Here is a 23897-nt window from a genome sequence, read left to right on the forward strand (position 1 = left end):
AGTTACAACAAATGCGAGCTGCAGCATTTGTCCATGCAGTGTTGAGTTTATTGGACAAACAAGTTTATGACCTGGATATACCGTCCGTTGCACATTTACAGGCTACCAAATCTGATAAATGATTTCTTTGTATCGATTAACAGTAAGAAATTGTATGTTATACAATAGAAACTGGTAGCATATCTTTGCAAATGCATTTTGAAAACAAAGAGCTGCCACACAACATCAGCTTTTTGACATCCATTTTCTTCTCCCAAACAACTGCTCATAAATGCTTGCCAAGTCAGAGGAAAAATGTCATCAATTTCCTAATAGTTCCCGAAGACCACGTGTTTTACTCCCAGGCTGTGTACTACCCCCAACAAGCTCCCAAAACAAATGCTTTAATATGTTTAGCTTTTACTCCACAAGCATAGTAAAAGAAAATACCCCACTGCTGTTTTTCAACAATGGCACCCATTTTCATTTTTTTTATTAGTAGCCATGCATGCTGACATGTATGTTTTTATCATTAATATTTACATTCACTTTGAATTGATATTCATTATTTTACTTGAAATTCATATTTCTTTCTGATTCTCATAATATTCTTTGTTGTGCCATCAGTCCTAGTATTTTGTTTTATTACTTGCACCAGCAGAGCGTGCGAGTACTGCGTTCGGCTGCGTATGTATGTAGGTAGGTAGGTAGGTAGGCAGGTAGGTAGCGGTGTGTGTGTTTCAGCCCATAGCCCAATCAGGGACCAGCATTTCTGTCAACGTCATCATTAACAGCCAACGAGGGACCAGCATTCCTGGTGATGCAAGTGGTGATGCCAGTGGCTGCTGGCGCACAAGTAGGCCATACATGGCCTGGCCTACTTGTGCACAGGATGCACGTTGTCACCTCAAGTTGTTATTTGTTTCTATGCGCTTGTTGTTTTTTGTGTGTTTCTGCATAAACTATGCAGTGACTGAGTGCTTCTGGGATCAGATTATGTTCACTGAACTGAATTAGTCGTTTGTTCACAGGAATACACTTTACACAGTGCTGTGAGAGACATCGCCTCAAATCATTCAGTAATGAATCTGTTCACAGAACAAACTAACCTAGTAGTACAGTAGGTTCATTCACTGACGGCATATTTCAGTTGAGTTCAGTGGGAAAAGGCTAACCACTTTTTAGCCAATCAAAATGTGGCAAATGACTGAGAGCTCAACTGACTGAACTGAACTGAACCATATTTTCAGGAAGTGATTCAGTGCATTCCGTCGTTCCAACCAATAGAACTAGTATCGTTTGGGACCGACAACAATCCAGCCTTCTAGCTGTCGGGGATATTATGTTTTCTTTTTCCACAGACAAGGTATCACTCGTGGATTGTAGGGTAATGTACGGAAAGTTTAGCGTTATTGCTGCTCTTTCCTCTTTCCTATATGAGTAGTGATTGAAGCCTTGCAAGTGGCTGAACTTCTAACAACTCGTTCTCAGTCTGATTCAGTTGTGAAGGGGTACAAATGAATGATTTATGGGTGCTCTGGGGAAAGCCTCAGTGTACAGTCATTACGCAGACATTTGGCAGACTTCGTGAGGTTTCGTGTTGTGTCTGAAGCATTTTTTTTTTCATCAGTCGCCTACATCATGCTGTAAGTTGGCACCCACTTGAGATGTGGGGGTTTCCTGTTGATACCCATAGTTCTTTGTAGTGCTTCACATGGCCATACAGTACAGTGGAGCGTGCTGTAATGTGTGCTATTGATCTAGTTGTGGTTGTGTTTTGATAGTTTGATAGCACAACCTGTTTGAATGTACCTGACTGTTGATGTGGTTGAACCCAGTTTGTCAATGTTAATGGTTCTCAACCTTTTCAGGCCGCGACCCCCAAAATAGTCATATTTGAACTGGGGACCCCCCACCCTGACGAACACTAAGAGTTGATGCATTACATTTTGTATAACATGGTTCTATTGTGAATTGAGCATGTAGAACGGCTATTTTCAGAATTTCTGCCTTCTGCCTCTAGAAATGTACAGAAACGTCTACATACTTAAACTTTATGTTGGTTTGTTTACTGTTGAGTGAAAAAACAATGTTGCACATTAAGTTAATCACCTGGGCCCCCCCCCCCCCCCCCCCCCCCAAATAATTTTAGGACCCCCTCCTTGGGGTCCCGACCCACAGGTTGAGAACCACTGGTCTATGATATAGTTGCTTTGGTCTTTGTCTGGTTAAAATGTGCGTTTGATGGAAAAGCTGGAAAAACAACAATAACTTATAATTACCATACAAGTCTTTCAGTCAGAGCCTCAAATTTCGTGTGAGATGTGTCCAACTTGAATTTGGTTTTAATCGAATCACGTTAATCAGATGTAGCCTCGAGTGTGACATGTTTCTGCATGTGTTTTTGCTTTCCAGCCGGTATGTTCCCTTACTCCATCCCAATTCGACAGCTGTGTAAGTTCTGTGATGTGCAGGCGTCTCCCTGTAACGGCACTGGGACCTGTGTGTCCAACTGCTCCATCACTTCCATCTGTGGGGCGGATGAGGAGGTCTGTGTCGCTATCTGGTAGGTACCTCACGGCCTGATGGGCTAAATCTGTCTTGTCTGTGTGTGTGTGTGTGTGTGTGTGTGTGTGTGTGTGTGTGTGTGTGTGTGTGTGTGTGTGTGTGTGTGTGTGTGTGTGTGTGTGTGTGTGTTGTGTGTGTGTGTGTGTGTGTGTGTTTGTGTGTGAGAGTTTGCACATGTTCTATCAACTAGATCAGTGATTCCCAACCTTCTTTATTTCAAGGACAGTTTGATATGCAATATATGCATATTGGTATTTTTTATCTCTGGTGCCCCAATCTACACTGTCAAATCCTCTTTAACACCCTCAGAGACAAAGTTACACGTTCATAGATGCGATTACACAGTCATTTAGACCCCTGGAACCCTCTCAACGACCCATGGGGGGTCCCTGGACTCCGTTAAGAAGCAGTAAACTGGATGACAAGGAGGCTCCTGCCCTTTTATCCGTCTGTAAAAAGTGCTTTCTCCAGACCATGAATGCAGTTTTTACTTTGGTGAAAGAAATGCCCCCTTTGCCCTTTCCATGCCATTCAAGATAATTGCACGCCCCGAAAATAGTGCGATGTGTTGTGAGCTTGGAGGTCGGCTATTTTCGATATTTCCACCAAAAGGCCCCTTTAGAAATATCAGCCCCTGCCTCTCTAACGTTCTCTGCATGTCCCTGCTACGTCCCTCTCTCCAGGAGGAAGAATGAGAGCGTGTTCTCGGTGGAGACCGTGTGCCACAACCCCTTGCTGCCGCTGTACGGCGTTCTGCTGGACGACTACAACAGCTCCACCTGCGTGATGAAGGAGAAGAAGATGAGAAATGGAAGCGCTTACTTCTGTTCCTGCAACGAAGAAGAGTGCAACGAGTACCTGTCCTTCACCCCCAGTAAGTACTGTATGTGAAACAAACGCACTCCTGCGGAGTACGTGGTTACAGTTATTTTGACTGCTTCAATCAATAGGTTGGGTGTTTTGGGCCCGGAAGAAAAACACCACAATTACACTCATGAAAGCGACTGTATATAAAGAAAACTACAAGTCATCTTTTCGATAACCAAACCTAACCCTAACCTCCGTGGGGTGAGTAGCGATACCTGCCGACGCTCCGTTGTCGAGATGATGTGCGTTTGAAAAAACGAGATTTCCCCAACTACCCCAGTGACGCAACGCAATCTTTATTTGGAACACGGTTACTTTTTCACAGAGAATAAATGCATCAAACAGTATGAATGAGGCATCAAGTATATTAATAATTTGATGCAAAATATCCACTGACAGATTTTCATATTTCTTTGTTCATCACTTTAGAAAGGCATCACATCAAATTGTATCAGTATTGGTATTTGTAAAAAAAAAAAATAGGGATGATAATGTGTTTTTGATGTTATCACACATGCGGTGCCATGTTACATCAGGTCATCGATAGGTAGGTTATCCGTTGACTCAGAGAGCACCTGCTCTTTGCATAGCCTAGAAACACAGCTTCCTCATGCTCATAACAGTAACTGATAAGAAAACAGATGGCAGATACATTGATAATTAGTCTTCCTGTCTTTGTACCTTACTGTATGATCACTTATCACTGCTACCCTCGTGTTCCATTGCTTCTTCATCCCTCAACCCATACACACATGCACACACGCAGGCACACACACAGTCCCAAGAAATAGCAGATTCGGACATTTGGCTAGTCTTCAGTGGGTGACACTGGCACATAACTATTTATACAGTAAATGTGGATAACTCCATCCCCAACCCGTAAACCTAGACTTCCCTAATCCCTAACCCCAGCCTGTTCTCCCCCCCAGAATTCTAACCTAACATAAGGAGAACGAGCAAAATGTACTTCATAATTTCTATTTCTCAATTTGTACTATAGGTACATGTGGGGATAGTTGGTCTTCACAAGTATAGTTATTCAAGCACACTCACGCACCCACACACACCCACACACGCACACACGCACGCGCGCACACACACACACACACACACACACACACACACACACACACACACACACACACAAAAAGAATAATCCCACAACCTCTGACAAGCCAGCGAGCATTTCTTTCCGTGCCAAGCTACACATTGACTTTCCCTAACTGTGGTTGGAAGAAGAGGGGGAGGTAGCTATACAGGACGGGACAGGGAGAGAAAGGTGTGTGCGTGCGTGCGTGCGTGCGTGCGTGCGTGCGTGCGTGCGTGCGCGCATGCGTGCGTGCGTTGTCACGGTTATTGTAGACCATTTAGGTTGGAGGGTACGCTATCAAATACAGGAACTGCAAACACATTTACATCATGCATATTATTGTACAGTATGTGTGTGCGCCTGGTTGCACGTGTGTGTGTGTGGGTGTGCATTCCCTTTCACATAATATTATGATAGATTTGTAGATAATGTGTACAATGTGTACATACTATATGGGTGCGTTTGTGCGTGCGCACATGCGTGCGTGCGTGAGTGTAGTGCAGTGTGATGCCATGCAGGAGAGCTCAGACATGTGGTTTCCTGTCTGTGTTTAACTCAAATGAGAAACATCTCCAGCACATGGTGGACAGGCACAACACACACCTCTATAGCAGTACAGTACAGTACAGTACAGTACAGTACAGTACAGTACAGTACAGTACAGTACAGCAGTGGTTCACAAACCTTATAGCTCGAGACCCAAAAGAGAAATCAGACGTTTGGGACCCAAACTAGTGAAAATTGCAGGTGTGAGCTTATAGATGTGCCATTTTCATTTTGGATTTATGAAAATTATTCGATTTTCATTTATTAACTACTTTTCTTCTTTTTTTTAACTTTTTTTTAAAGAAAATCTATTTTTCTAATGTGGGAAACGAAAAAAAGAGGTATATTTACTTCCATAAAAAATGGTCCGCAACCCATTGGTGGGTCGTGACTCACTGTTTTGGAAACAGTAGTTTAGCACCACAGTACAATATAGTACAGTACAGAACATTACAGTAATAGTACAGCACAATACAATTACAGTATTGTACAATACAGTGCATTATCGTATAGCCCAGTACAGCATAGTACTGTAAGTGTAGCACAGTATAGTGCAGAACAGAACGGTACAGTTAATACAGAGTTCCAATCAATTCCTAGTTATTATTTAGTCACAAGCTCCTGTTAATACATTTCATTCATTCATTAAAACACTTTCACTAACACTTCCTTTGGGTGCTGTTTTTGAGTGACAAAGTTTTGGGCATTAATTTACGAAAAAACATGAACAGAGATTTGGAGATACAGTGTGAGGTTTCTGCCTGACAGGAGCAATATGCTCCTGAGGGCCATATATGGCTCTGAAACCGCTGGTTCCCAAAGACTTACTGTACTTACAGTAGTGGGCTTTACAAGGAATTATTTCATTGCATGATGGCTAACATGCACACACGCGCACGCACATACAGAGAGGCAGAGGCCTGAGGATAAGGGTTGTGGTTCCTTCCTCCCATTGAGGACACATGAAGCAGGAAGTCCATGTTTGTTTATTGGACCGGTGCCATCATGGCTGATTTCTCTACAAATGCCTGGCATTGTTGTTCGCCAGCATCGCATTCTTCTGACGTGCCTATAGGGCTGTTGTGGTTTTTAAGTGCTTCAGACACACATAAGTGCACGCTCTCTCTCTCTCTCTCACACACACACACACACACACACACACACACACACACACACACACACACACACACACACACACACACACACACACGTGTCGTACATGTACATGTGCGGCCATCACTGTGTCAGAATGAGGTAATGAACACATCATCAAACAGGCTTATTTGATTTTGATCAGTGTGAAGTATATTACTAACACATGTCGATACTGTAAATCAGATAAGGAAACACTTGCTGTATTGTTGTTCTCTTACCGTGTCTCAAAAACTGAATCAGAGCTGTTATTTAATATTTATCGGGCCTCTCAAGGCAGAATTCTGCCAAACAAACCAGATGTTACAGTGTATGTGAGTCCTCTCACTAGTGGGGCTAAACGTTATGTACCAGAATATATGTATATTCACTGAAGGATTAACACATAAAGTGTTAATCGATATTATTATTAACAACAAAAGCTTTAAAGTGAAATAGTATTAAGTGCCATGAAAAAGGCTACGAATGATCTCAGCCAGTTTCATGGCAAAACGGCCATTTGAGATGTCTCACATGCGAGTGGAATGTTTTGCCTTATGGTGGCACTGGAGGAAAGAATTTTGATGACCCTGTGGGTCATCAAAATCATTAGGGGCCATCGTCTGGGGAGCATGAAGATACAAGGGAAATTCCCTGGCAATCCAGCCAGTAGTTTTTGAGATGTCATGATTAAGTGTAAACATGTGAGCAAGTGGAAATGTGTACCTACTGTAATGGTGCTAGAGGAAATACCATGGGGTGCGTACTTTCCAGGTACGTATATTGTTTGAGTAAAGTGGTACAATAGACTTACTTACCAACCTAGGGCTGTCACAATTATTATACAATTAATCGTCTAATCGCAATTATTTGACATAATCACTATTATTTTGTGATAATCGTCATAATCGTTTACATGTTGATTTTTTTTTATATATGTTCAAACTAAGGCTGGGACTTTAACTGATTAATTGCGATTAATTAATTACAGAGTTAGTTTTTGCACCACAGAACCTTCAGTTTCGGTCATACCGATCATAGCGATGCACCAACCAAGAAGAGACAACAAACGCAAAGGGAGAAGTAGCCGATCAGAGCACTTTGCGAAATTGCGAAATTTAGATTTAAAAAACTCAATCGTTGATTCACTCGTACAACAAAATGTGTTTTACTTGAAAAAAATGCTTCTCAGGTCAAATATCGATGTGCGATTAAAATGCAATTAATTGCGATTAATTAATCACAGAGCCTGTAATTAATTAGATTAAAATGTTTAATCACATCCCAGCCCTAAAACATTGTGGAATAGCAGATCTACAAGCTCACAACGGATGCGACACGTTGTGAGCTTGTAGATCTGCTATTTCCACTATCAAGTGTGAAGTTGTCAAATATGTCCTTCATTTCTTTGTGTCATGTGTCATATCTACCATGTGCAACTTCAAATCCTACAAGCCAAACAGAAATGTAATTGTCAACGACAAAAACACAATTAAATTGTTAATCGCAATTATTTGAGTGACAATTAATCGTCATGTAAAATGTCATAATCGTGACAGCCCTGTACCAACCGTCAACAACACCATTCTTACAGCCCTGCAGTAAGGAGCTCAGACAACATTGTTGATTCTGGAATCATCTGGCATCTTATGTTTATTAGGGGAGTGGATCATAAAGACTAACAAGACATGAGTAGACTGATATGGCCTGACATGCAGTTCCACTACACGTCCACTTTAAAGCTTGTGAATATTATAATTAAACACATTTCTTGTTTTAGATCTGATTCTTTGATTCCATTCCGTATATTCTTTCCATAGATGCCGCCTCATCCCTCACAGCTAGTTCTGGAGTTAATTTAGGCACCGCTGGCTACAAATAAAATCTCTCTCATGATCTGAACTATTTATCACCACCAGGGGATGTTTTGAGGAAGACAAGATCATATTTGGAGACCAAACATGTATTCTTGTTGCGATCTGGAAAGAGGAAGAGGAGATGAACACAGGGGATGAGGGGGGATGAGGGGAAAAAACACGGTGTGTGTGTGCGCGCGCGAGTGTGCGTGCGTGTCTGTATGTATTCCAAGTTCGCATTTGTATTTTGACAGTTTGTCCGTCCACTCACTGTTGGCTTGCAGCCGCATTGCAGTCACTCAGTCATCCAGTCAGATTGTTGGCCCAAGTACAGAAACACTAACGACTGAAGGGGAGATAGATAGAGATATGTACTGTATCTGGACAGAGAAAAGGAGAGACGGCCTGGCTTGTAAAGGAAGCACTGTTACCATAACAAATACATAGTGATGCTGTTCACTCCAGTGTCCCTGTGGCTGGATTCCTCCACGCTGCAACACAACATGATACCAGCCGGGATAAAGACAAGTTATTTATACACAGACAGGAGGCTGTGGGGGGAACTGGTAAACAAGTTTACTCATGTGTAAACATCTTCAATGTCAGGATTATTAAGTGGTAACACGCGTAATACAAGCATGCAGGAAATATTTGCAACAGTATACTGTACACAAACGTCTAGTTGAGGCGAGTTATGTTCTTTCCAAGTCCAGTTGAAACTGGATTACATCATTATGTAACACATTACCCTCAACAAATTAAATATGGCTTCATAGCGTTTTAACTTACAGTAACTACTACACAGTAGAATATACCGGAGTGATTTTAACCAATCTTTATGGTAGAGTATGTTAATACAATTTTAGCACATCAACAGGTTCCCTTCTACATCTTCCATTGAGAATGTGACAAGAAGTACCGAAACTCATACAGAAAATGCAATATCTCCCTTGGCCAAGTAGGCCTAGTGTCTTGGCAAGAACGGTAGAAATGTGGTCTCTCCCATGGAAGACATGGGACGAATCTAATCTCGGATAGGACATAAAACTCAAGGATTGTAGCCTTAAAGACGTTATGAAATTACATTCTTTTTAATTATAAAAGTCCCTAAACGTCCAATCACTTCCCGTCAAACAAAACCATAATGCGTGATGACATTAGCAAGTCCTTCATGAATCATGATTTCATGAGCTCAATGTTCCTCCTCATAGCTGATGTTTGAATCAAATCTAGGTTTATGAGTTTCATCATTCTTGATAGGAAATAAAAACCACCACTGCCATGCTGCAGCAATTTTAGCAATGTCTTATCTATTTTCTCTCATGATAAAACTATCAGCCTCTAGACATTACATCAGTGTTCACCTGTTGGCCAGGTGTCTCAGAACTCGGCACAACAGAATGTTATAATATATTTTGACTGCCTGACTAATAATACACGGAACCTTCAACACAATAAATGAAATACCTGATGCAACTTTATTACCAAATTTTCTGAAGTGAAAGGTGAAAAGCACTGCACGTTTGGAGTAAACCTGTGAATTCATAACACAAATAACAAAACATTTAATCAACATTTAGTCCTTTTAGATGAAGCAGTGGGAAAAGTTCCATAATGATAATGAGAAACAAGTAACAGGTTTAGCAGATTAGCGGAGCTGAGTGTTGCTTTCCTCCTCTCAGAGTTTAAAGTGTCTCTCTTTAATCCACTCATCACCTATTTTTAAAATGAAATCATGTCTGGTTTAACTTCATAGGAAATTATTTCCTCTTTAATATCCACCACCACTCACATCCTTATTAAAAACACATTGTCAAGAGTTGACGCACTTCGTAACCGGTTTTAAGAATTAAGACCATGAGTCAAGGCAAGCTTCTCAGTCCCCGCAGTGCGTGCACACACACACACACACATACACGCACACGCGCACACACACACACACACACACACACACACACACACACACACACACACACACACACACACACATACACACACACACACACACATACGTACGGGCACGCGCGCACGCACGCACGCACGCACGCACACACACACACACACACACACACGCACACACACACACACACACACACACACACACACACACACATGCACACACACTCACAAACACACAAACACACAAGCTGATGATGTGTTTAATTACAGAGCGGAGCCTCCTGTTAGTCTGAATGGCGTGTCAAACCCCATTGAAAGCTGTGTGAGAACCCTCTGGCATCCTGATTGGAAAAGGCAACACTTTGTGCTATTACTAGTTTCTCTTGGCACACTTTGATTGGCACTGGTACTGTTCACTCCACTTTTCTGCCTCACACGCACACTCACAATGTCCAAAAGGCATCTAGGGTCTGGCATATTTAAAACTCTTTAAAACATGAATGCACGCACGTACGCCCGTGTGTGTGTGTGTGTGTGTGTGTGTGTGTGTGTGTGTGTGTGTGTGTGTTTCAGTGTGTTGTTTACCTGTTCAATTTGTGGCGTAGCCCAGAGCGATGTATAGCGATAGTTTTACAACTTAATAATAGACACACCTAAACAGTACAGTACATGTCTACATCATGAAGATTTTAGTCGTCACACTAAATATGTAAGTATTATTATATATCTTGGATGATCACACCAGCATCTGGCAACTTAAGAAGTCAACATCTCAAAATAATAATATTGAAAAAATAAAAAAGGTTGGCAAAAGCACAAGCTTCTGACTTATTTAAGGGTTAATTGCTTAACCACATAACAGCTTATGCTGAAACCAAAATTGCCTATAATTGTTACAAATATCCCTGAACACAGAGGAAGATTATGGCAAGTATTGGCACGTTAACGAGATAGCTTGATATTCTCTGCAGCAATTCATCAGCATTTTCAAAACATGCTTTGTGCTTTTCTATAACTCTGGTGACACTACAGTATGATACACTTAAGTAGTAATTCTGGATAAATGTACAAAGTAACTGTAGTAATATATCCTAATAAAATGGATAGTTCCGGTACTTGATTATGATTGGCTGAGCCACGTTTGAAACAGTTGCCCTCTAAATACACACCTCTGACCACATGTATTTATCAGTATTACTGCACGTTCCCATGTCCCATTTTGTTGTGAATTCTGATATGCAAAACGTTTCGGATAACATTTTAGGCGAGAAATAGGCCATGAAAATGTCTTAATATTCATTCATTTCACATTTACAAGGGCGTGTTTACAATATTCACGGTTCAGGAACCTCCATGTGTTATTGCGTTAGTAGGCAGTCAGGGACTACTTTCTCCGCTCCGCGTCATGACAACGCCCCTTAGCTGTTCCTAAAATCCCTGTAAAACATGGCCTCTTGGGCCTCATTGCTTTCATTTGTAACCCCAGGTCCATTTGGTTCCATTTGCGCAGGATATATTTTAACTGTGTAGGTGGGACATCTTCAACAGATATAACTGTAGGGTCTTAACTTCCTCAGTCCAGCCCCAGGTCTCTCTATGCCAGTATAGCTGCCTCGTCCCGTTGGGTAATTTTCCCCTGAAGGACTGGCTGGTGGTCTGAGTGAGATAGTTTCTTGACTGGGCACCTACCCAGCCAGAACTGACCAGGCCCAGCCAGACCAATACACACACAGGCTTGCTACTGTTCTATTCCCCCTACAGGAACTCAGAGGATTGGCACTTGGCAGTCACTTGTGTCAGGCTGGCATCAGAGGTAGTGGTAGTTAACGCTACTTCATAGTTCATACTGTGCCTCGCGCGGTTGCTTGCAATATGCAGTGCCCGCTCTTTCTACACATTAAAATCCTCAGTGTTAATTTCGCAGTTTACCATGAGAAATGTCACAGCTTGTCTGCGTGTAGACGTGAAGCCGTGTGTGTACACATTTTTACAGTCTATGGGTTGGTTCCATAGAGTTATAATAAGAATAGAGAGGGCAACTGATATCCCCGCCCGTCCACTTGCATTGAGTTGCTCACCCAGCGCATGAAGCGTACTTCCGCGTTTGAAACGCCTCTGAAACGTGACGTAGTGGGGCGACTATTTGGCTTCTGAGCCAATCGCGGCGGTCGGGGAGCGAGAAACGGGGAGGCGGGGGTAGCGGGGGGCTATCTGCCTCAACTGAACTAACTGTTTGAATAGTCGCCCCAACTGCAGTACCTCAAATGGCCACCATGTACTTTTTGCTTCAAAGCGCCCCCAGGGTTCTGGGGGCTTGGTTGGTTCCCTTGACACATTACTGTGACATCACAGCAAGGTTATTATAGTAAACGAAAACTAACTAAAAAACGGAAACTAGAATGGAAAAACATTTTAGTTAACTGAAATAAAAATAAAAACTACGCTTTTTAAAAAAACTAAAACTAAAATGGTATTGTTTGTTTACAAAACTAACTAAATTAAACTAAAATTATAGAGAAAATCTCCTTAGTTTTCGTCTTTTGTCTTTTGTGGAAATAAAAAATAAAAAACACCAGTTGGTGAGGTCAAAGAGAGAAGTTGTATGTCTCAACATTCCTGCCACTCTCAACAATATGATGTTTTGTTTATTTTCTTTATTAGACAATACTTTTTCCTGAGCTTTTTTAATCTCACCCCTGACAAATACCCCATATTACGTAAAAGACTAAGACTAACACTAAAACTAATAAAAACTAAACTAAAACTAAGCATTTTCAAAAAATTAAAACGAAACGAAACTAGCAACCTCACTTTAAAAACGAATTAAAACTAAACTGTAATTGAAAACAAAACCTCAAAACTAATAAAAAATAAAAACGAATGGAAAAATCCAAAACTATATCACAGGTGACATCACCTATGTACAAATCCATCTATGGGTATTCCCCAGAATCCCTTTTATGCCCATATATGAAGATCCCTGATGTCATCGATATATACAGTATCACTGGCCAAATGGCCAAGACATGGCCCATATCTGTGTGGCTGGTTCAGATAGGGATCTCCATATGGGCATAAAATATATTGTATGTTGTGATGTCATGGGAACCACTCTAACAGAATCCCTTTTATGCCCATATATGGTGATCCCTGATGTCATCAATATTAAGCCCATATCTAACAGGACTTCATATGGGAATGCTCATATATGGAGGAAGACAGCCCATATCTGTGCGGCTGGTACAGACAAGGATCTCCATGTATGGGCATAAAAGCGATCTACTATATATAGTACATGGATCTCCATATATGGGTAACTGGTCCCATAAACATCACTGGCCAGACGTCGCCCTGAGGCGTCTTACTAGTTTATTTAGCCATGTGTAACTCCGGGAGTGTACAAATGTAACATAATGGACCCTTATTTATGGATCCATTTGGTTACATTTGTTCACTCCAAGGGTTAAATGAATGCAGAGGATTTGACTGTGTATTGGTGTGTTTTTGTTCAAATCAGCTCCTTCTATTATCAATGTTGCATTCGCCTCAGCTGGACTTATAGGATGTATTGCTGTCTGCAACATAAAAAACACAGTCCTGTGGGCCACATGCCCACCTCCTTTTACCAACTCTGTCTTGTTTTTCTCATATCTTTCAATGGAAAGGTGCAACGTGTTTAAAGTTTAGCAAGCAGTGCTTTGTTTAAAAAAAAGATTGGCAATAGTCACTTAGCAACAGCAGTTTCCACATATAGCGACACAGGAGCTATGTTATCTCAGACAGAACAATTTGAATCATGGCACCTATTTTCTTTATTACGCAACTCTGAGAGCCTATTCATAGCTTCAGTTGTTGTCCACTATTATTAATCTGACCTTTGTGATTGAGAGTTCATAGAGTTCAGCGTTAATGTCACTAAGGTCCCAGGAGCAGTCACCTTTTCTCTGTTTGTACAGTTCACATCCTGCTTGTACCAAAATTATATAGTTGTGGCTTACTTATGACGCTGCTGCCCTTTAGCTCAATATTTAACTTTAAAACCTGTACTTTCACCTAATCCATTGCTTCTCAAGGTGGCTTAATGGACCCATACAAGTCTGTAACTCTGACAGTGTACAAATGGAACCAAATCGACCCGTCTGTCAGAGTTAAGGGGAGACCACGAAATGTGAAAGTTTGAGAAACACTGACCTAATTAACCTATTTGTTCCCTTCAGTCTGTCATAGTGTCATACAGTGTACTCAATTTAAAACACTCCACCATCGTTGCTTTTCTCTGTGCTTCCAGTTGTGGAAGCTGAGGAGGTCCCGGTGGTCTCCGTCATCCTGGTGACCCTGCTGCCCCTCCTGCTGCTGGCCGTGGTGATAGCAGCCATGTTCTACTGGTACCGGGTGTACCGGCGCCGTGAGCTCAACCAGGAGTGGGACAGCGGCGGTAAGAAGCGCAAGGTCAAGGCCGGCGGGCTGGACTGCAGCGACGCCTGTGCCATCATGATGGACGACGACGGCTCTGACAGCAGCTCCACGCACGCCAACAACCTGAACCACAACACCGAGCCACTGCCTATTGAGCTGGACCTGCAGGTGCTTGAGTCGCTTTGTGCTTGTTTATCTGATCCGATCTGCTGCTGAATCACTGCATGAGGTCCAATAAGGCCTGGTTTATACTTTGTTGTATAACGACTGTCTACGGCTGAAAATAGCACAAAGAAGTATAAGTTAAGATTGTCGCACAAACACAGATGATGATAATGTGATTTTATGAAACTTAATAGATGTCAAATTCATTGTCAGAGATCCAGCATGTCGTCGTTGTCGGGTGGAAACCTTGTATGGCCGAAACCGTTTGTTTTGTATTAATTTTAAATTAGTGAAAATAGCAGATCTGCAAGCACAAACTCAGAGATACAAGGTTTCTGCCTGACAGTGAAGATATGCATTTAATTTTTTTGGTCAAGCGGATGGTACAGTATAATAATCAACTTTTAACCATTGACTTTGACCAGGTGGGTAAAGGCCGCTTCGCCCAGGTGTACAAGGCTAAGCTGAAGCAAAGCACATCTGGCCAGTTTGAAACGGTGGCTGTCAAGATCTTCCCCTATGAGGAGTACGCCTCCTGGAAGAACGAGAAGGACATCTTCTCCGATACGGACCTCAAACACGAGAACATTCTCCACTTCCTGACAGCCGAGGAGAGGAAGCTGGAGAAACAGTACTGGCTGATCACCGCCTTCCACCCCATAGGAAATCTACAGGTGAGAATAGAAAATCAATCGATCGATTCTACCTACCTACTTGCTTTCTTCCACCCCAGGGGAACGGTGGAACAAGACCTTTTTTATATACACATAAAAAGAAAAACTGTTGTGTTACAAAGCTTCGGTTTTGTAACACAAACCACATAATACAAGCCAAGCGTCTGTTCACCCCGGATCAGTTTTCACTTTCACTGCTGGTACATGAAGAGTGATAATTGATTCTTCTTTTGAAATAGAGAATCTATTCTCTGTCTTTTGCCACACTGACTTTCCTGGAACCTCTCACCTGCAGGAGTACCTGACACACCATGTGCTCAGCTGGGAGGACCTGTGGTTGCTGGCCAGCTCTCTGGCCAAAGGTGTGGCTCACCTCCATAGCGACCATCTTCTCTCTGGACGTCCTAAGGTACAGCTGAGACCATAGGACCATAGGTCATGTTAGACTAAGAACACATGTTGTCAGTGACTTGAATATTATATGTCATCAACAGACAATCAGAGGCCCATATTATTCATTAAAATATTTCCAGGTGGCTTTATTTTGATGCATGATACTATTCTTGCTATCCATGTTGATACATATATAGGTGCATTTATTTTTGAAGTATTTATCAATACTTCATCAGTACGTCATCATTCCCCCAAGGTGCCCATCATCCATCGGGACATCAAGAGCTCCAACATCCTGGTGAAAAATGACCTGACCTGCTGCCTGTGTGACTTTGGCCTGGGTCTGCGTCTGGACAACTCTCTGTCTGTTGATGATCTAGCTAACAGTGGCCAGGTGAGAGCTATTACTGTATCTCTGAGTCATAAAGGATGCTACTCTGACCACACAAATCCTCCCTATTCTGGGCTCGAATCCTGTCTACTAAGTATAGGGTTTAAGTGGTTACGTGAAACTCTTTCAGTAAAATTGTATAAAAGTACAACAGTATATAACACTATATAAACTGTACAACAGTTTATATAGGGGTCGTTACATAAATATACAAGTATTTACTGTGTAAATAATTTATTATCATGGGTGTTCATAGTGTTTGTTATACAGGTATAGTACCGTATGTTTCTGCTGGAACCATTCCATGTAAACATCTTGGCTGGCAGTCGTAAAAGAATGGGTGACTGTGCCCTTTCAATTTTCTTCTACAAACTAGGTTTTGGAGCTCAAAGAAAGCCTATTATCTTTAATTCCGTGTTATGGAAGCTTTCTTTCTCTCTGTCATCTAAGCTCTGCATGTTTAGCCAGTTTAAGGCTTTAGTTTGGTTTGGGGGATATATGAGCTGGCCTTGTTTGTTTTTTCTTCTTTCATGTAGTTCTCTGTGTTGTGTGTTGTGTTTCTGTGTTGTGATGCCACAGACATACAGTACAGTAGAACGCTGACACAAGACATTGGACAGACAGATGAGTGCGGTGTAAGATTAAAGAGAGAAGTAAAAGGCTCGGTTGTGACATGCAAAGACCTTTAGGCAGCTCTGTCTGTCTGCGTGTCTCTCTCTCTCTCTCTCTCTCTCTCTATCTGACTCTCTCTCTCTCTCTCTCTCTCTCTCTCTCTCTCTCTTTCTTTCCTTCTCTATCCCGCTCTCTCTCTCAGAACTTTGTTCTGTGTTGTTAATGATTTATTACTCACCGGCTGAAAATGCTTTAGCGACAGGTGATACGTGACTAATTTGACACACGTTTGCATAGACACATCTAAAGTATGCATTCTGTACTAATCTACAGCATGCATAGTGTAATTAAACATACATCCACATTATGCATACTGTACTTAAACACACCTACAGATGCATACTGTACAAACACACATGCATAAGCTACTGTACATACAGACCTTTGTGCACATGGCAAATAGTATTTAGCACCTCTACTCTAGACATGCACACAATGATTATCACGCCAGATACACCTACATGGGTACTCTGTTTATATATTGTATGTACTGTACTAGCCTAGCTGAGCTAGACATCCCAGCCATGTTAAAACAAGGAGGGGAATAGATATTGCAGTTAGTTAGCTAGATGCATTAGTTTCTAGGCTGGCCCCAGGCTAGTACTGTACACCATCACGGCTCAATGTTTACACTCTCATTGTTAAATTAGCTGATAGCTAGAGGGTGCTACACAAGTTTTTGCTGTCAGGTCGAAACCAGAGAAAATAGACAGTCTACGAGCTCACAACGTGTGAGCTTGTCTATTTTATTGATTAGATAATTTTATACATCTAATTTTGAACACTCTTGAATGACAAAGTGGGGCATTCATTTACCAAAAACACAACACAAAAGTTTAAAAAGTTGAAATATGGAGAATGGAGATACGAGGTTTCTGCCTGACAGCAGCGAAATGTAAAAATGAATCTTGAAACTTGGAAGGGCCGTGTTTCTGGTGTGGCCTGTATTCCTTCCAACTGCTTATCTAATGCCTCGAAAAACAGGAGGTGAGTCAGAGGAGAGTGACATGTTTACTGTGACTGACTGAGCTTAGTGGCTCATTAATGCACGAACCCTATAACTCAAATATCAGACAGCGGGATATGAAGTAACAACACGTCACGTACAGTATTTGAAAGGGTGAATCGTCTTCAGATGTTTCCACAGCATGTGAAAGTGTTTCGGTGTTTCAGTGGTGTAACTGTATTTGGGTGGGTGGGAGTGTGTGCAAGTGTTTGCAAGTGTTTGCAAGAAAAGCCTGTACACTGTACAGTGTGTGGGGGGGGGGGGGTTCGGAAAAACAAGCAAACATTGCCTATAATAAGCAAGCATTGGCAACACGATGTAAAAACTTGGGTTAATTTAACTTTACAGGTCGGGTACGTTCCATTTTTACACTCTCAAAGGTTAGAATGAATACACAGAATTTTACTGTGTAGAATCATAGGCGTAGTTTCACATTTGCCCTAGGGGGGGCAGCTTGTGCAGCAACATGTCAGCAACATGTCAACTTATCACACACTCCAACTACTACATGTCTTATTCATTGTGTCCACCAGACCACGTTAGTGTACCAAATATAGTACAATTATGTGCGGTGTGAGCAGTAGCCTATAGCAGTGTATCATTTTACAAATTGTGTTCGTTATTAAGTAAAATAGCTACTTTCATTATTGGTATTACAGTTGCAGCCTACAAGATTGATTATTAGTCGATTCTTTTATAAAAGTTCTGATTTTCACAAAAAATATATATAATCAATGAATCAATTGGATTACGGTAGTTTGGTTAACTGATGTGTATATCGTCGTTGTCGGATGGAAACCTTGTATGTCTAGAACTGTTCGTTTTGTATTTATCATTTTAAAAATGATTTAAAATAATGAAAATAGCCGATCGACAAGCACACAACGCCTCGCGATGCGAGGTGCTGTGTGCTGGTAGATCTGCTATTTTCACTAGTTTTGTGCGACAGTCTTGTATGGTGAAGCAGGGCTTGGGGTACGTTCACATTTGAAACTTGGAGATACAAGGTTTCTGCCCGACAGTGACAATAATGATCCTCTGGTCCAGGTGGGCACGGCGCGGTACATGGCTCCAGAGGTGCTGGAGTCCAGGCTGAACCTGGAGAACACGGAGTCATTCAAACAGACTGATGTTTACAGCATGGCCCTGGTGCTGTGGGAGATGACCTCCAGGTGTGAAGCTATTGGAGGTCAGTACAATGCATTATACTAGTGATTCTCAACCTCTTTCATTTGTAGGACCCCCAGTTTGTTATCCCTTAGGCCACGGACCCCCATCTCCGGACCCCAATATACAGAACACTGTATTGGCGCCCGGTCCTACAAAGCCAAAGTGCAGCAACTACGAAAAAAATTGGTGTGTCTAAAAATGTAGTTACTGCTTTGTAGGGCAGAAGTGTTATATTCACTTGGGACCAATAACTCCTCAAGGACCCCTGAAGAACCCCAGACCCACGCTGAGAACCACACTGCATTATATTTTATCAGTACACACAAATACAATACACATGCACACACACACACACACAACCCATGAGTCATGCTTCTTTGGAAATCACCTGCAGGACACTCCAACACACAGTTGTGCTTCAGGAAATTACCTGTGAAGACATTTGCGATCGATCATTATTTATTTTCCTAGGTTTCTCTCTGTCTTTCACATATACCCATCCTGCACACACACACACACGCACACGCGCACACACACGCACACAAACACAGTCACACACACACACACACACACACGCACACAGACACAGACACACACACATGATTAAAAAGGGAACGTTCCCTGCGTTGACGTCGGCATGGCGCCCGATGGCTGCAGTGGAGCCCTGGTGTAAATCAGTGGTTCTCAACCTTTTCAGGCCGCGACCCCCCAAATAATCATATTTTAACTGGGGACCCCCCACTCCTGACGAGCACTAAGAGTTGGGGCAATACATTTTCTATAACACGGTTCTATTGTGAAAATAGCAGATCTACATGCTCACAACGCCTCGCAACACATCAGCTATTTTCACAATTTCTAACTCTAATATTTTACAATTTGTCCGAGTTTAATTTGACATTTTAAAGGTATTTAAACGTCCTTAAATTGTCACTTTAGAAATGTGCAGACACCCTCTATATACGCTTAAACTTTATGTTGGTTTGTTTACTGTTGAGTGAAAAAACAATGTTGTAAATGAAGTTAATCATCTGGGATCCTTTTGGGAACAACTGGCCTCTGGTAAATGGTGATTCCTACAGGGTTTAACTAATGAAGCAACTCAGTGAGCTCATGTCCGATGAAAGTGATGTGATGGCTGCCATCACTGGGGTGTTCACATTCACATACCGTAGGATCAAGTCATGGTTTTGTCATGTGATCAGTGGTGGAAAAAGTACTCACATTTTATACTTAGGTAAAAGTATCAATATGGCAATATAGACATACTCTGTTACGAGTGAAAGTCTGTAATTCAAAATGTACTTGAGTAAAAGTATGAAAGTATTGCCATCAAAAAGTACTTAAAGTAAAAGTACAAAAATGTTTGAAAATAGCAGATCTACAAGCTCACAACGCGTCGCATCGACACGTTGTGAGCTTGTAGATTGGCTATTTTCAAATAGCCTAGGTATAAAATAAGGTATAAAAGTGGATTAATGTATGTTTTATAAAATAATCGTTTATATCTGCAAAGTAACTAGTAACTAAAATGTTCAAATAATTGTAGTGGAGTAAAAGTACAATATTTTGATCCGAGATGAAGTGGAGTAGAAGTAAAAGTAAAAGAAATGGGAAATACTCAAGTAAAGTACAAATACCTCAAAATTGTACTTAAGTACAGTACTTAAGTAAATGTACTTAGTTACTTTAGTTTGATTGGATCAGAGTGTGGTGAGACAGAACAGTATAGCGTGAGACTGAATGATGCACACAGCACATACAACCACCACCACTATAGATCAGTGGGTTAATTTTAGAACAGTATTCAGAGATTCGCTTGCTTGTGAAAGTGTTTGACGTCAGTAGCCATTTCCTTTGGTTTTGATAATAAGTGGCTCCTAGCTTCATGATTTATTATTGGTCACTGTACATACTGTACTACTATGGGCTGGGGCCGGCGTCTGTCAGAAAACACTAAATACAATTAATAATAAATAACACAGTCAGGACATTCTGAGGTGGGTTTCAGTAAACAACATAATAAAAAAAGTTAATTTGCTCCCAGTACTTGTACTGTAAACATTTACCTCATCATGCATCCTCAACTCTGGTATCTTGTATTCCTGGAATTTCCCAGTGTTCATTTTTGTATGTTTACGTGTGCGTGTTTGTATGTGTGTGCGTGGGGGTGCAAGTGAACGAGACAGAGAGAGAACGCATGACTGTTTGCGTGTGTGTGTGTGTGTGTGTGTGTGTGTGTGTGTGTGTGTGTGTGTGTGTGTGTGTGTGTGTGTGTGTGTGTGTGTGTGTGTGTGTGTGTGTGTGTGTGTGTGTGTGTGCATGTGGGGTGGGGTATGATGATCCACTTTCTTGAACTACTGTTTCCTGTTGAGTAGGAGGCAGGGGTGTCGCACCAAATTCTGGGCCCTGAGTACAAGAATTCACTGCGGGCCCCCCATGATTGTTCTTCATAGGAGGAGGGGGTTTAACAAAAATAGCAGATTTACAAGCTCACAGCGCGGCACTCGGTGATCACTTGTAGATCTACTATTTTTGGAAAAATCTTGAATATTTCAAATCCTTCTACGTTTTTTTGAAAAATAACTATGTTTCTATGTCAGTGGTGCTCAAACTTTTTCATGTGAAGGACCCCCAAAATGATATTTATTTGGCCACGGACCCCCATCTCAAAATATTTAGTTCCAGGGACTCCCCAGAAGTAAAATTTGAGTTACAAATGTTCACTTAAAAAATACATATATTCAAAGATTTACACACATTTTCACAACTTTTCAAAAATAGCAGATCTACAATCTCGCAGCCGCGCTGTGAGCTTGCATATCTGCTATTTTTCAATAGCTAAAAGTATAAAATAATTAAGGCCCCTCCACCTTAGGCCCTAGTAACTCAGTCCCACTTTCCCCCCCTTGTGACGCCCCCTGGTGGGAGGTTTGTTTGTGTTGAAACAGTGAGGGTGATGGTCCATGTGTCTCTGACAGCACCTCAGCCTCAGCTCCGAGGTCCACCGGAGGAATCTACGGAATGTCTGATCTGTGAGAGAGACCATCTGAAATCTGCTTTTGCCCTTCTTTGGGCAGAAAGTCAGAGAAACAGTACGCTAGTGTGGATAGTACTGTATACGGTGAAATCCAGGGTGTTCATTTAACGCTTGATAGTGTACAAACGGAACCAATAGTACCCGTAAAGCCGAATGCATACTTTACACCAGAACAGGCTACATTTTGTTGGAGTTCAGGAGGGCAGTTAGGGCACCCCGACATCATACGAGCGGAGCCTCGCTCAAGCAGTGTGTAAACTAGCCAGCAGGAAGCAATGGTTACATTCATAACTGGATATCGTGACCGCAACGCGGTGTGGGGAGTTTGTGACGGGAGGTATGGAGGTTTTGCCCTTTCAAGCGATACGTTGTGTTTATGAATGGTCACCAGAAAGAGAGACATTTCAGATATGTTTGTATACTTCCAGGAAGTTGGCTCGGGTCTCTTCCAAACTACTCTGCTTTTCACTCGCTTCACTGCTGACAGAATGAACCTGAAGCTGGGCTGAATGAATGCGGAAACGATGCAGAATGTTTGACCAATCACAGTAGCTGTACGTTTTGCATCGGGGTCTTAACCCTGCAAGACCTGAATTAATTTCTACTAAATCAGGTGGTGTTGTAGGAGTCCTAATCACAGGAAAATGTAATGTTAAAAAATTAATAATGTTTTTGTAAGTTTTTATAGCCATAAATCATGAATCATAAATCATGCTCTAATTTGCATTTTGGGAATATTTTTCACAATAATAGGGTTAGGGTTAGGGTTAGGGTTAGGGTGAGATGTTGTTCGTCCAGACACTGGAATTTCAACTTCTCTGGGAGGTGTGAATGTCACTCTCTGTGGGGGGTATTTATATGCAAATATCGTGGCCAATGGCATTGTAATACTAAACAATAGGATTTAATGGTGATGTTAATGTGAAAAAAGAACAGGAAAACTAATTATAACATTTTTTAAAAAATGATTTAAAAAATGTTGCCAAAAAGCAACGATGGGCCTTGCAGGGTTGTGTAAACTCAAACCGAAGCATTGATAGATGAACAGAATAATGAACACATGCACACTCTCAGTGCTCTGTGTGTGTCTGAGGAGTTTCACACACACACACACACACACACACACACACACACACACACACACACACACACACACACACACACACACGCACACACACACACACGCACACACATGCACACTACACACACACACACACGCACACTACACACACACACACACACACACACACACACACACACACACACACACCTACGCATATCACATACTAGTGGAGTGGAGCTGAAAACAGGATTTTGCAGTTAGGGATTGTGAGGTCAAGGTTACGGTTCAGATTAGGGTTAAGTTTGGTGATTGAGGTTTTGGTTGGAAATGTGTGTGTGTGTGTGTGCGCGTGCGTGCGTGCATGCGTGCGCGCGTGTGTGTGTGTGTGTGCGTGCACGTGCGTGTATCATTGGTATAGTACAGTATGTTAAACGTGATACATCAGAGTAAAGAGGATGACCCTTTTCCCTCCTCAGTTTGTAATGGGCTTATCGAGGCAGCCTGAGACATTTAGAACCAGACAGTCACATTCCTGTGTGTGTGTGTGCGTGTGTGCGTGCGTGTGTTGGTGAGGGAATGACAAAAAGAAAGGTAGACCACCCTATACTTTTGACGTCCTCAGTTGCTCCACTCCACCCTGTCAACAGGGGAGGAACAGTGGGTAGAAATAATGCTCTGGTGTCATCGTTGTGGACAGTTATAAATTGTGTTAGAGGGACCCTTACCTCATCCCTCCATCCATCCATCCATCATCCATGTTTAACTGTGGTACCAGACCTTTTTTATTCATATAAGAAAAACTGCAACTAGTTTCGTAACACAAACCACATACTGTACTACAAGCCACAAGTCTGTTCAGCCTGGATTAGGTTTCCCATTCACTGGCAGATCAAGTGTGCTAGAAATAGCTTCTTTAGGCATAATGATTTGTATATTGAAATAGTTCATCCATTCTTCATGTTTTTGAATAA

At 41.8% G+C, this 23897-nt stretch overlaps 1 protein-coding gene across 1 annotated transcript in view; it reads left to right on the forward strand.

Annotated features, from left to right (window-relative positions):
* tgfbr2b (transforming growth factor beta receptor 2b) overlaps positions 1–23897 on the forward strand; it is a 39690-nt gene that overhangs the window by 7499 nt on the left and 8294 nt on the right. Inside the window, exons 2-8 of the mRNA XM_080744763.1 lie at positions 2395–2545; positions 3231–3421; positions 14225–14520; positions 14943–15191; positions 15487–15600; positions 15841–15978; positions 18701–18842. Of these exons, the coding sequence (XP_080600889.1) occupies positions 2395–2545; positions 3231–3421; positions 14225–14520; positions 14943–15191; positions 15487–15600; positions 15841–15978; positions 18701–18842 (1281 nt within the window). The remainder of the gene's footprint in view (positions 1–2394; positions 2546–3230; positions 3422–14224; positions 14521–14942; positions 15192–15486; positions 15601–15840; positions 15979–18700; positions 18843–23897) is intronic.

The sequence above is a fragment of the Nannobrachium achirus genome (assembly GCF_963921795.1).
Source record: "Nannobrachium achirus genome assembly, chromosome: 2".
Lineage (NCBI taxonomy): Eukaryota > Metazoa > Chordata > Actinopteri > Myctophiformes > Myctophidae > Nannobrachium > Nannobrachium achirus.